This window comes from Ornithodoros turicata, chromosome 2 (genome assembly GCF_037126465.1).
Source record: "Ornithodoros turicata isolate Travis chromosome 2, ASM3712646v1, whole genome shotgun sequence".
Taxonomy (NCBI): domain Eukaryota; kingdom Metazoa; phylum Arthropoda; class Arachnida; order Ixodida; family Argasidae; genus Ornithodoros; species Ornithodoros turicata.
In genome coordinates this window covers 52023780-52037662 of record NC_088202.1, presented here as the reverse complement: position 1 = coordinate 52037662, position 13883 = coordinate 52023780, and the positions used below count along the sequence as shown (strand labels likewise).

The 13883-nt window shown below is 45.5% G+C and overlaps 1 protein-coding gene across 1 annotated transcript; it reads right to left on the bottom strand.

The window, feature by feature from the left end:
* Positions 1-10197: 10197 nt before the first annotated feature.
* Positions 10198-13527, bottom strand: LOC135384639 (uncharacterized). The gene is made up of 3 exons (XM_064613833.1): positions 13449-13527; positions 12505-13025; positions 10198-10407 (listed from the first exon to the last, which is right to left on the bottom strand). Exons 1-3 carry the CDS (start codon positions 13525-13527, stop codon positions 10198-10200), a joined length of 810 nt encoding a protein of 269 aa, XP_064469903.1.
* Positions 13528-13883: the final 356 nt, after the last annotated feature.

Genomic DNA, 13883 nt, shown 5'->3' with positions numbered 1-13883 from the left:
CGACGTTGCGCAATGCCGTGCCAGTGCTTGGTACGCTAGTGAGAGGTTAACTTTTATACCTCGCTGAGGTATGGTACCGAAATTGGTGAGGTGAATCACCTCACCCCATCGTCATTCGTGTAGTTGTTGTTCTTGTTGTATCTTATACCTGTTACTTTTAGAGGTCAAAACGCATATACACTTTTTACTTGTGTTAGAAGTGACCGTTTTAGGGGTGTAGTCGTAACTGCCGTAGTGCACGCACCTGTTTATTACTGTAACGATACACGATGTGCGTGAATGTTGCACACAATATGCTCATTGCAGCCGATGAGATGAGCTGAAAGGATGCCCAAACTGGGTTAGCGCATAGGGAGATAAGTGAGCATGGGTGAGTAACTGGAAAGCGAGAGCGGGGAGTGACTGAGCATGCGCGAGCATGTGAACAGCTCCGTACTGCAAAAGCCTGAGTCTGGGCACACAGAGGGACGACACGAACAGCTGCGCTGGGATTTAGAGATTTAGGGATTGGGATTTAAAAAAAGGGAGCCGAACTGGAGGTAAATTGGAATGAGCGATTAAACCAGGAGCTGACGCAGAGATGAGCGAACGTGAGCGAGCGGGAGTCCCAGCTAGGTGCTTACCTCTACCACGAACTTCCTGTGTGGGTTGAATGTGGTGTCGTGATGTCATGCATCGGATCAGGCAGCCATACTGCCACTGTCAACTCCCGCGTGACATTATTTTTCTGCTGCACACGCCCGGAGTACTTCGCGTTGACGTGCTCACCACTTCACAAAACTCTTTGTGACATGGCAGTACCAGAAACCAGAGACCCAGAAGGCATGATTACAAGTGTGAGGTTGAATGATGAGATAAAACTATTATACCGCCGTGCTGCCTGCACTCTAAGCCTGGTACCTTCTAGTAAAGGGTAAAAATTTCAAAATTGTTACCCTCTATTTCAGAAGTTACCTTGTAACCTATGGGCAATACCCTCTATAAACGTTACACAGATCACCTATAAATAGAGGTTACTGTCTCCTAACCGCCACACCGACGTAAAAGTTACAGTTTCACCAGGCATGGCTGTCTCTAAGACGCTGGCCTCTTCACAGACGACACAGAACAAATGGTGCTCAAAATGAGCTCTCATCAGTGCAGAACGCATACTATCATTCGGAACATATAGCTATAATATACGTAATTCATGAAAGGGCATCCAGTGGCGAAAAGTGAGTGATCACTACATGTACAGATTCTCATGCACGACAAATGAAAGAAATAAAAAATTGCAACTGGAGCATATGTATTATTTAATTGGCAAACCTGGAACTACAGCTGAGGCAAGAGCACAAGGACGTCACAATACCAACACTTCAGTTGTGGTGAACGACATTCAGTTTCCAGGAGGTATACTCTTTGCAGTCCCACGTTGTTGCAACTTCCTCTCCAGTACGCCGAAAACATTTCTATTCATTTCTGAGACATCAGCGACGCGGGTATGGTTAATCAGAAGCATACGAAGATGTAAAACACAAGGATGACAAAGGACTAAGCAAATAACGAACGTAAGACACACACGTACACACTGTGTTGAACCTTTGAACCGTTGAAACGTTAGAGAGACAGACTGTGCTGTGATTAGTGTTCCTAGACTGTCCAGCAAAAACGTAACCACGTAAACTTTATAATGAACATACCGTAGAAATACCCTGATAAAGTTCCGTCACTTGACCCTTGCGCATTTTTCACAATTCTGAAAACGATCCGCAGTTCGTACAGACGCAGAGACACAATAACGTAACGCACACTGATCCGACACTCTCGTATTTAATGATTGAATGTGCGGCTTGAACGAGAACACTTACTTTTGAGCAGTACCTTTTATACAGGTTACCTTGCAAAGAAACAAGAAAAACAAGCGAAGGAAATTCAAACGCGGAATTCGTTTAGAAGTTACAACGTTCCTATAAAGGGTATATTTATAAGTTACGACGATTGGATTTCCGTTAAACACTCAAGTAACATCTATTGCTCCTCCAGTGTCGCGTTACAAGTTGTGTTTAACCTCTAAATAGAGGTATCGGACGTGTAACCTCTACGATATTTGGAAATCTACTTCTATATAGAGGTTACACATTGCTAAAAGTTACAATAAAGGGTACCAAGTTAAGAGTGTGCAGGATTATGGACTGCGCGAGAACAGAAAACTTCTCGAACAAAATGTCCCATTAGGTAAGAAGAATTCTAGGTGGCGTCGGCTGTGTCATGAGGACACGTAACATATCCTTTCGAACAGTTTCGAAAGATATCAGAAAGAATCACTGACTTCTGGGGCACAGCGAGAGGTAGAATGCGAGAGTGTTTGTGTATCATAGGTGTCACGCAGGCCCGTTTTTAGCATGACAAGTATCCCACTGGCCCAGAAAATGCACACTGCAGTAGACACGTGCTCATGGTCAGTCAGTTCAGCGGAATAATGTATTAAAAAAGCTTGCAAAGCCTGTGACCAATTACCAGGCACAGGACCATAATTTGACTAAGCTTCACCTTTTTTCACCACCTTTTCACCACTTTTAAGGCTGGTGGCACGCGGTTTCCAACGGCGGAACATGTCTATTATATTTAAAAAAAGGAGGGAAAGGTTGGGTTAGCGATTTCGAAGTTGCCACTGGATTTAACCAGGTTAGCCTCCCAGTAATTCAACATAGCTCTGACAAAGAGGGATGAAAGAAAAAAAAAAAAAGGGGGGGGGGGGTCACAGACCTAAAGTACCTCTTTTTTGGAAGCTACATGATGGAGCATAACGGAGTCGCACTTTTAATGAATATTGACGTCTCTGCCAATATTCGGAGCAACGGGTCGATTGTCAAAGTAAAGGAAACGAAGGGGAACAACCATGCCGGACAGGTCTGGTGACCTAGAAATGGACCTCCTTCCTAATGACAGGCAGCCCGGCTGCTGCCTGGGGCTGCGCGGGCCGGTCTGTAGCGGTGTGGTCGTGTGGTATCTCCAAAGCATGCGTCGTACACGGACAGGTGTGTTCCGCCTAAATCAAATACGCAAAACGTATGGAGGAAGGAAACACAGGAGCGGCCGTTACCAAAAGATTTCTGTGGCCCCCTCTGGCGGTCGCTCATGTCAAAACCGCCATTGTTTCCTGTCCACCACGTGATCATCTCTGAAGTTTTGGTTTAGCAACTCTTTGTCGCTCGCGCTGCTTTCCGTGCTTTTCTGTTTTTCCAACGTCATTTACTCTTAAAATGCGGGGACGATTGCGGAAACAACGTTACGTTAACGTGTCCTTACCACGGCTGCGGCTGTCGTTCAACGGAAAGCAGCTCAGTCACGGGAATAACGTTTCATTCATAAGTACGTACTTGATCGATTGTTTCGTGCCTCTGTGTGTGTGATAGTCATGTCATCTTGAATCGTTCGTTAGCGAGCTGACGCAGTGGTGGACGTTCATTTGATTTCTTCCTTTGTAGTACAAGTTTCATTAATGGCATTCTTTACCACCTGAGCAACGAATACACAAAACGTGGCCATGACGTCACACAAACGTCGCTGCCGTGGATGAAGTTTCTAGTCCTGCCCGCTTGTCCTGTAGACCGTGACTGGTATTGTAATGGTAGAGTAAACCAAGAGTAAACCTCCGAACACAAAGAAATAAAAGTACATGCGGGCGTTCATCACAATGCAGATACCTGAACTGTAAGACGACCACGACTCCTGTCGTCTGCTTTGGGGGCTGGCATGCGCATGCTCTTGGGGTCACGTGAGCGGTCACGTGGTAGACAGGATCATCCCAGAATGCAATGCGAAGGCTGGCACACCCACCCCAATGGAAAAGAAAAAGTTGGAAGGGCTGCTCCTGTATTTCCTTCCTCCATGGTAAAATGGCATCTCTCGAGTGAGGAGAGAATGTTCCGTGGCGCCTTCAAGTCACAGGCGCCACGCGCATGCACATAAGCAATTATGAAAGAGGTCTATTGCTGTGAGACGATGAACGAGATACAGGAAGCTACGATGGTTATTTGACAGTCTACAGAAGAAGCTGCCGAACCATTCAGAACTACTGAAGAAATCCAGCCACCTGGGTGTGCACCGATAGGTATGAATAACCCATCACATCGAAGGGTATTTCTTTACCAAGCACCAATGCTTTGACAACAGCTACACATTATTAAAATAACCTGGTACGCTGTGCATGCCAGGCCCCCTGTCATACGTGGTTCGTCCAGGAACGCGGAACATTCGCGAAGAATGAATGATTGTAACAAAGACCGGGCAGGTTGGTACATATGCTGACAGTTGCGACGAAGAACACAAAGAACGAGACAGACGATGTCGCACACTTTCAACCACTGCTTTACTATTGAATCAAAGAAATCAAGATACCCACTAGACTACACCCCCTCCCCCCCAGGTTGCCTCTTCTCTACTCATCCTCTCAATGAATGATTGACGGGAGTAAGCTATGGATCCCTCTGGCCAGCGTTGGCGTCAAGATCAAGTAGTCACCGCTCAAAATACTAATTGGCCACATTTATCACAGTCACTATGGCCTCCACTATATTATTAAGCAACAGGGTGCGCACAATTCTGATTAACTCAGGAAATTGATCGCGACTTATGCACAATCGCATAACTTGGAATGTAATTCTTCACAGCATCAGCGGGAACTCAACCAATATATCAGATAGTCCGGGGCCCATTTCAGAATGTGTTCCATGCATGGCATACAGTTTGTAATGTTTTCAGATATACTGTTTCTTATCTCAATGTCACGTACGTATATTTGCAACAGTTCCTCTCCAAAACACAGGAGTGCCCCAACATGTCCCGTTTCCATCGCATGGGTCACACCGTACCAGATATGAAGGTAGGCAGTGTTCCTCATCAGCATGCACACAACGTAGTTGTCGTCAGTGAGCCCTTGTGAACAGCGAGTGTCTATTGAGACTTTCGCTTTCATATTTTCTTTTTCACCATAATGCAAAGCTAAGTTCAACATTGTTGAAACACAAAAAATTATGTTCGTTGTTCTGTGAAGCACTCAATATGTATAAGGGCTTTGTTTGAAGGGCCTCAGTATTTGTTTATGAATAGAGTTTTACATGTTGTTCCCGTACGGCCGACGTCATTGCCTTTTGCGGCTGTCACACGCAACTATAAGGTGGCGTCACTGACGCATACATGTAAATGGTTCTAGCTCCGAAACACAAGCCATGGCGCTTCCACAATAGAGGCTACAGCATGTAATACGACGTGCTACTAGTTTCCAGACTAAGCGAGTGCTTAGAAAAGTGACGAACTGAGTAAAGTGGTTTAGAATGTGGGACTTGTCTTCTCCGCGTCTCCTTGTTCATTTCCCAAACTCAGCATGCTGTCAACGCCACTCATACACCAGATCGCCTGCGTAATTCTTTCACGTCAATCTTCTGAAAATAGAGCTCCTTAGATTGGAAACTGCCTCAGTTTCGGACCAAGTTGATAGCATGCACTTACTTCGAAGCAGCCAAGCATCGATTACACGTTCTTTTAAAACATGCTGGGCGTCGGCCCAGCATGTTTCGTGAGCAAGCGAGGACGCCGTTGGGACGACAAGCAGGTGCGTAATGGAACGTCGGCGGTCTCTGCTCCGTGGACCGTTGCCTTCTCAGGATTGATGGAAGGCAGACCTGCGTGGTACTACAAGGCATTGTTGCTGGCGGAGGTACTTTCTAAACCTCATTAAGGTTGCCTCGTTTCGTCGCAGGCGTCTCAAGCTTTATACATTGTTTCTCTGTAGCAAAATACAACCAGTGTATGCAGCCTTTTACGGGTGCACTTACGTACGTACATACATACATAGTTTTCTCGCTACGTAGAACTACGAATTATACATGTCATTCCACGTGCATGTGTAATATTGTTAAAAGGTGTGCTCTAGAGGATCTGGAGCACATTCTTCTTCATTGCCCACACTACCAACCTTCTCGAACCGCACTCCTCCGGTTCTCTTCGTCAGCTGGACTCTCGCCCCTTAGCCCTATCAAAATTGCTTGGTCCCTGGCCGAATCCAGCCCACCAACGCTCTGCGCTCGAAGCTCTTTTGACCTTTCTGGACGCCATCGGACTTCGATCTTTATTATGAAGAGGCTTATTATCTCATTCCCCACGTCACCACCAGCAATGGGGTAGAGTATCGCCTCTGTCGATGAAACTCCCCATTCACCATCATAAAGTGAAGTTGTTGTTGTTGTTGTTAAAAGGTGAGAGCTAGGACGGCCACGATGAGATAAAAGTATAATAGTATCAACCAAATTAGATTCAGACAACAGGGGTAAGGAAAGCGTGAAGTAGTAAGGAAGCGTGAAATGGTAAGGAGGCGAAACGCCCTCGGTGCCTGTATGGGATTTCCGATGCATTTTCAGGATCGCATACGGCCACAAGGGGTTACCCGATTTGGATGGAATTAGTCTTGGATGATAGAATTCGACAAGTCCTAGTGCGAGGCTAGATCTTAAATTTTGACCTCAGAAATATTGCTAGGGTGGAAAGACATGTCTTCTTCCTTCTTTTTCTTCAAAATTGTTCATCATTTAAAAGTAACCCAGGCAATAAAGAAAAATTATAATGTCATTGCCCCAGAAAAACATATCTACACGATTTCCTGCTCATTTTAATCCACTGGTCGCTCAATTTAATCCAAGCGCTACCCAATTTAATTTAAGTGCTACCCAATTTAATCCAGTGGTGAACCAAATTAATCCAGACACCAACCAATTTAATCCAAGCGCTACACAATTTAATCCAAGCAACACGTGCAAATGTATTCCGTATGTAACAACAACAACTTTATTTTCGGCCTTGGAGAGTGGGGAGTTTCATCGCAACAGGCGATACTCTACCCCAGTGCATGGTGGAATGGGGGGAATAAAATAACGAGCCCCTTTACAATAACGATCGAAGTCCGATGGTGTCCAGAAATGTCAGAAGAGCTTTGAGCGCAGAGCGTTGCTGGGCTGGATTGGGCCAGGGACCAAGCAATTTCGGTAGGGAGAAAGGGCGAGAGTCCAGCTGACGAAGAGACTCGGAGAGTGTCATTCGGGAAGGTTCGTAGTGAGGGCAATGAAGAAGAATGTGCTCCAGATCCTCAAGAGCACCACAGTGGCAACAGGTGGGAGAATCAATTTGTCTCAAGCGGTAACGCCACTGAGCTGTAAAGGCCACATCGAGGCGCATGCGGTGGATTAATGCAGCATCCTGACGAGATGTGTTTCGTGGCATGCGGAAAGCGAGCATGGGATCAACTCTGTTCAACATAGAGGGGGGAAGAATGTCGGTTGTCCGTTGGCGGGAAGCCAGGGGTGTCACTAGACGTCGCAGAATTGAACCCGTATGTACACAGTCATGTCGCGACTGAGACTTTTATGATTTCGCCAATGTATCCTGAGTTTATGACTACTGCTTCAAAAACCTCTGGATTTTACAGTTTTTTTTTTGATTGCGTGTTAGCGCCGCGAAGCAACTGTGGCTATGAGCGGCGGATTTTACAGTGGCATGCCGTGTTTTATGACTGCTTTTTGTCGTTATGACATTTCATAACTATTTTCACAATATGCTCCATGAATCAATTTTACGGGACTATTGCTGCTTCAAAGAGTGTCATGCAGTGTTTTATGCCCACCGACAGTCATGACATTTCATGACTATTATCATGATATGCGCCATGAGTGAATTTTATGGGACTACCGCTGATTCAAACAGTGTCATACACTGTTTTATAACCGCCGACGGTCATCATGACATTCCAGGACTATTTTCAAGTTGTGTGCCATGAATCCATTTTATGGGATTACCCTGCTCCAAACAGTGTCGTGCAATGTTGTATGACTACTGGCTGTCATTATGACATTTCATGACTATTTTTCTTGATATGTGCCATGAATGAATTTGATGGGACTACCACTGTTTCAAACAGTGTCATAGAGTGTTTTATGACTACTGGCTGTCATTATGACATTCATGACTACTTTCGTGATATGTGCCATGAATCAATTTTATGGGACTAGCGCTGCTTTAAACAGCGTCATAGTGTTTTCTGACTACCAATGGTCGTTAATACATTCGATGACTATTTTCATGATTTGGGTCATGACTCGACTTCATCCAACTAACATTGCTTCATACAGTGTCACAAATGTTTTAGAGACTACAGACGGCCATTTTGACATTACATAACCATTTCCGTTACATGTGGCATGAACCGACATTATTTCATTTCATTTCCTCAAAAAACATTTACTTTAGTAAAGGCGTTACATAAGGGGGAGAAAAAGGAACACAAAATAGAAATTTTTAGACAAGTTTGAATGTTACAATCGAAAGAACATCGCAGGCTATCTGAAAGCTACAAAGATCTGGCAGTGCGACAACATCTGCTGGCAAGTCGTTCCATTCGCTAATACCCAGCCGCAGTGTGGAGTATTTATGTGTGTCTGTGTAACTTAGTTTTGATCCTAGCTTGTAAGGATGCTCTACACAACGAGAGAAAAAATGAGCTGGGGTAACATAAGAACCAGAATTATATCAGTTCTATATAAGAACAAGCCTAGCTATTTTACGTCTCACTGCCAATATCGGAATTTTATACCGCCTTTTAATCTCGGACATACTTGCTGTGCGATCACGTATATTAAAAATGAACCTCATAGCATTGTTCTGAACAAGCTCTAGCCTATCACACAAATATCCCTGATAACCAATTTTGACCGAACCAACGTGTTCTGAGACTACCGTTGTTTCACACAGTGTCCTATAGTGTTTTATGATTACTGACGCTCATTATAACATTCCATGATATTTACATGATATCTACCATGACCGACTCGATGCAACTCAGCTGCTTCACATCGTGTTATACAGTGTTTTATGACTACCTACGAATACTTTAGCGATCATCGGTATTCATAAAACTGCAAGACACTACGTGAAGCAGCGCCATCTGCATAAGTTTCGAGTCATGACCCGTATCAAGAAAATAGTCAGATAATGTCAATATGACAGTGTTTGAAGCAATGATATTCCCATAAACTTGATTCAGGGCACATATCATGAAAGTTCTCATGAAATGTTATAATGACAGTGAGTAGTCACAAAACACAGCAAAACACTGTGCGAAGCACTTGTAGTCCCATAATGTCGGTTCATGGCACATATCATGAAAATAGTCATGAAATGTCATGATGACCGTCGGCAGTCACAAACCACTCTAAGACACTGTTTGAAGCAGCAGTAGTCCCATAAAATCCATCCATGGCACATATCATGAAAATAGGCATGACATGTCATATTGACCGTCGGTAGTCACAAACCACTCAATGACCCTGTCTGAAGCAGCGGTAGTCCCATAAAATCGATTCATGGCACATGTCATGAAAATATCATGAAATGTCATAATGACCATCTTCAGTCACAAACCACTCTATGACACTGTTTGAAGCAGCGGTAGTCCCATAAAATCGATTTACTGCACATACTATGAAAATAGTTATGGAATGTCATAATGACCGTCGGACGTTATAAAACAGTGTATGAGACTATTTGAGGCAGCGGTAGTCCCATAATTGCGATTCATGGCACATGTCATGAAAATAGTCATGAAATGTCACATTGACCGTCGGTAGTCACAAACACTGGACGACCCTGTCCACGGCCACTTGCGCGCGCGTCGTCGCTTCTCCTCCGGCCTGCCGGCGGAGCAGTTTTCCCTGTGACGGCGGAGTTTCGTTTTGGCACGAGGGGCGCCACACTGAGCACCAAGAGCTATTGCGCGCGCATAAACATGATGCGGTTTTTCTGTTTGTTTGACTCACTTTATTATTTTCTTTTTATTTACAGAACCTGGGGAGGTTGCTAGCGTCGGTGACAGCACCGTCCGCACAGGGGACGCTATACATCAGAGACAAATGCATCACTACACGCTAGCATTACATCATGCTGGGCATTTCATCTATATTCTTAAGACCTTTCTTGACAGAGGCTTGTGCAGGAGCATGACAACACGCTGAACACTCTCATTCAGGTTTCCGCACCAATTCGACAGGACCGGTCTGATGAGCTTGTGGAGAAACATTTTGCAGAGCTGCTTATTATGAGAGGCATCATCTTTTGCTTGTTCGGAGCAGCACATCACAGGACATTTCTGAAGGTGTTCTTGCAACATGCTCAGAGCAGGAGACCCAGGCTTCCATGTTTGCGTACTTGTGAGTCCTTCAGCACGGCAACCACAAAGTCACAAATAATCTTGCACACTATCACATTTTCGGGCCTCGGATAAATCAGACCACCATTGTCGAGGCCGTGTATGAGCCCGTACACGCCACACCGAGATGGTGTTGTGCACGAAAGCATGATTTTGCAATTGTCACAGGAACCCTGCATGGCAACCACCAATTACAGCCATATGGAAAGGGTGCTGTCTGCTGCTGTCTGCTACAGAGTATCTTCTTCTGAGAATATCTTCTGAGAATATCTTCGCGCAGTTAGAATAGCGTGAAAAGGTATGACCCACATAGCAGACGACACCACTGGTGCTGTCGTCTGCTACAGAATGTCTTGTTACTAAGCTGCAGGATGTGTGTGATGTCTTTCCGCGTGCTCTTCAAACCGCAGAGAATATCCTGTGGCAGAGTCACAAGATATTCCTTAGCAGATGACAGGACCACTGGTGTCGTCTGCCATGAGCATCATGCCTTTTCGCGCTCTGCTAACCGCGCGGAATATCCTGCAATTCAGTCAGAAGGCATTCTGTAGCAGACGACAGCACCAGTAGTGTCGAGTAGTGCCTTTTTGAGTTCTTCTAACCGTGTGGAATATTCTGCAGCTCAGTCAGAAGATATTCTGTAGCAGACGATAGCACCAGTGACGTCGTTTGCTATACTTCCATTCTAACTCCCAATATCTGAGCGTCGTGCGAAGATTCCGTATAAGACACGGCACAACTTCAGTTCCATCAACAGTTTTTTTTTTACTTTTCCTTCCACTAGAATACTCAGGGACGTCCTTCGTGTGGGTACACGGTTATAGTGCTTAAAAGAACCATGGATTAATTCAGATGGCACCCGGAATAAATTGAATGTCGCTTGGATTATTTCAGATGACACCTGGACTAATTCAGATGGCCCTTGGACTAAAATCGACGGGAAAACCTGTAGATTAATTTGGTTCACCACTGGATTAAATTGGGTAGCGCTTGGATTTAATTGAGTGACCAATGGATTAAAATGAGCGGGAAAACCTGTAGTGTCAATAGGTAAAAGTAGATTGCATCACGTTGGAGCGTTGAAGTTTTACGTGGTTTTTGTGAGGTATGGTTAGCTCACTGAAACTTGGACTTCAAGTCGTGTGCGCGGTAGAGCCTGTTAAGTCCAGACCTTCTTTAAGCACAGAAGCTGTCATAGTGCGGAACATACTTTATTCTGCTTACTCGGCCACATGTTGATGGTGAGCAACCATACACACGAAAGATCGAGATGGAAAGAAACACGCGTTTTTACCGGTGCCCCTCGGGGCACCAACCAATAGGCACACCGCACAATAAACACCAATGGGAAGAGTAAACAGTGATAACCTTATCGCAGGAGGTAAATCATGACAAAGTGATATACAACACTTCTTCCTCCTCAATAAAGATCGCACATTAGCATAATAAATGCGCATAAATCTGAATACACATAAGCAGTAGAATATTGCGCAGTTCATAGCATAGAATTTCACTGCAACACTCAAGTATAACCAAACGTTCCGGTTTCTTCCGCACCCTAGCACTACGTCTTAATTGCGGTGATCCGTCGTCCGTAACACCGGGTAGATCTTTATATGCCGTGGACACAACGCTCGGACTTGGAGCACACATTGGCCAGTAATTTGACAACTGCTCAGATACACCGGTGTTGGATAAATTTGGTCTGAGGTGATCAAGGTGAACGAACCGTGTTTGTCCGTTTACGTTTACGAGAAAAGTTACCGAATATTTCACCAGTACTATCCTTCCCGGTAACCAGTTAACGACTTCACCACGCACTGTTCTAACGAAAACTTTGTCTCCTACACAGTAATAGTTGTTTTCTTTGCGTCGTTTATTATGGGCGCTAGCTTTAATAGCTATCGATTTTTCTTTCATGGCAGCGGCCATGTCAGGTTTCAGCTGGTCTAATCTCGTTCGCATCTTGCGACCTAAAAACAACTCGCTTGGGAACTTCCCCGAGTGATCAGCTCTTCCCGAGGCTGATCACTCGCAACACTCTTTACCTGTTTGGAATCTCTCATTTTTCAGCGCGCTTTTGCCCTGCACATTTTGGAAATTTGTCCCTTCTTCTCACAATTGTAGCACTGACTTAGTTTGAAGGGACATTCGGTCGCTTTATGCGGCTTGCCGCAGCGATAACAATTTTGAAAGCACTGTTTTCCGATAGTTCGTGGTTTTCTTTTACCTTGGATTTGTGATCGTTGGTCCTTCCAGTGCACGCTTGCATTCCCCTCGGCGTCGTCCGTCGTAGACGCACCGTACATTTCCCGTGCCTGACGTTCTGCGGCCTCCATGGCCTCGGCCAGTTCGCACACACGACTAAGCGTAGCCTCACTATCCTCCATGGCCAGGAGACGACACCGGATGCTGTTATTCGTAAGTCCCGCAATAAACCGGTCCCGCAACGCTTCCTCCAGGAAAGAACCAAATTTGCAGTACGAGGCAAGTGACTTTAAGGGGACCAGAAACTCATTGATGGACTCGTCGTCCCTCTGAATCCTTCTGTGAAACTGGTAGCGTTCCGCTACCACTGAGCGCTTTGGCGCATAGTGTTTCCGGAGTTCCGTCACAATCTCCTTATACGTAGCCTCACTCGGGGTCTTCTTCAGAAGAGTACTCCGTAGAGTGGCATATGCTTGTTCACCAATAGCCGTCAAAAATAGCTTCGCCTTCTTCGCGTGCGCTATATCGTTTGTCTCCACGCACAACTCGAAGCGCTCAACGTATACGTCAAAGGTTGCAGAAACTGGATTAAATTCCTCACCGTTGCCATGCTGCTACTTTCCGCTGGCAGCTACCCGTTGTCCTTCTCGCTTCCGTTGCTCGTGCCAGCCAGTTGTGTGCATCATTCCAACAATCCCATCTTCGTCGCCACTAAGTCCAGACCTTCTTTAAGCACAGAAGCAGTCATACTGCGGAATATACTTTATTCTGCTTACTCGGCCACATGTTGATGGTGAGCAACCATACACACACAAAAGATCGAGATGGAAAGAAACACGCGTTTTTACCGGTGCTCCTCCGGGCACTAACCAATAGGAACACCGCACAATCAACACCAATGGGAAGAGTAAACAGTGATAACCTTACCGCAGGAGGTAAACCATGATAAGGTGATATACAACAGAGCCTTTCCAAGGCACTAAAGTCACTGGATTGGGGAAAGTACCGCTGTCATTCCCTTTCCCGCCTAGATTGTGGAGCAGCAGGGGCAGTCGCAGCATGTCTTGGCATGCTACGACGGCCATTATTGCTCCAGGATCGCGGCGGCAAAGATGAGAGGATGGCGGTGCTTTCCCCAGCCCTGCGACGTTGCAGGGCGCCTTTTCGTACGCCATCTCTCGAGCGTCGCTGCCGAACGGCGAGTGAAAGACGACCGCCTTAATTTATAAATGCACAACAGAAAAAGCGCTAAAACACAACGGAAAAGATGGAGCTGTGGCAAATGTTTTGATTGACATGTATAGACAGAGCGCTGAGAGATACGCACAAAAACGCATAGAGGTCAGAGTTACTGCAGAAATGCTGTCTATGGGCGCTGTCTCGGTTTTGTCTGAATCCCGAAGTCCGGTCCCGGGATCCCGGGATTAGCCCAGAACAATCC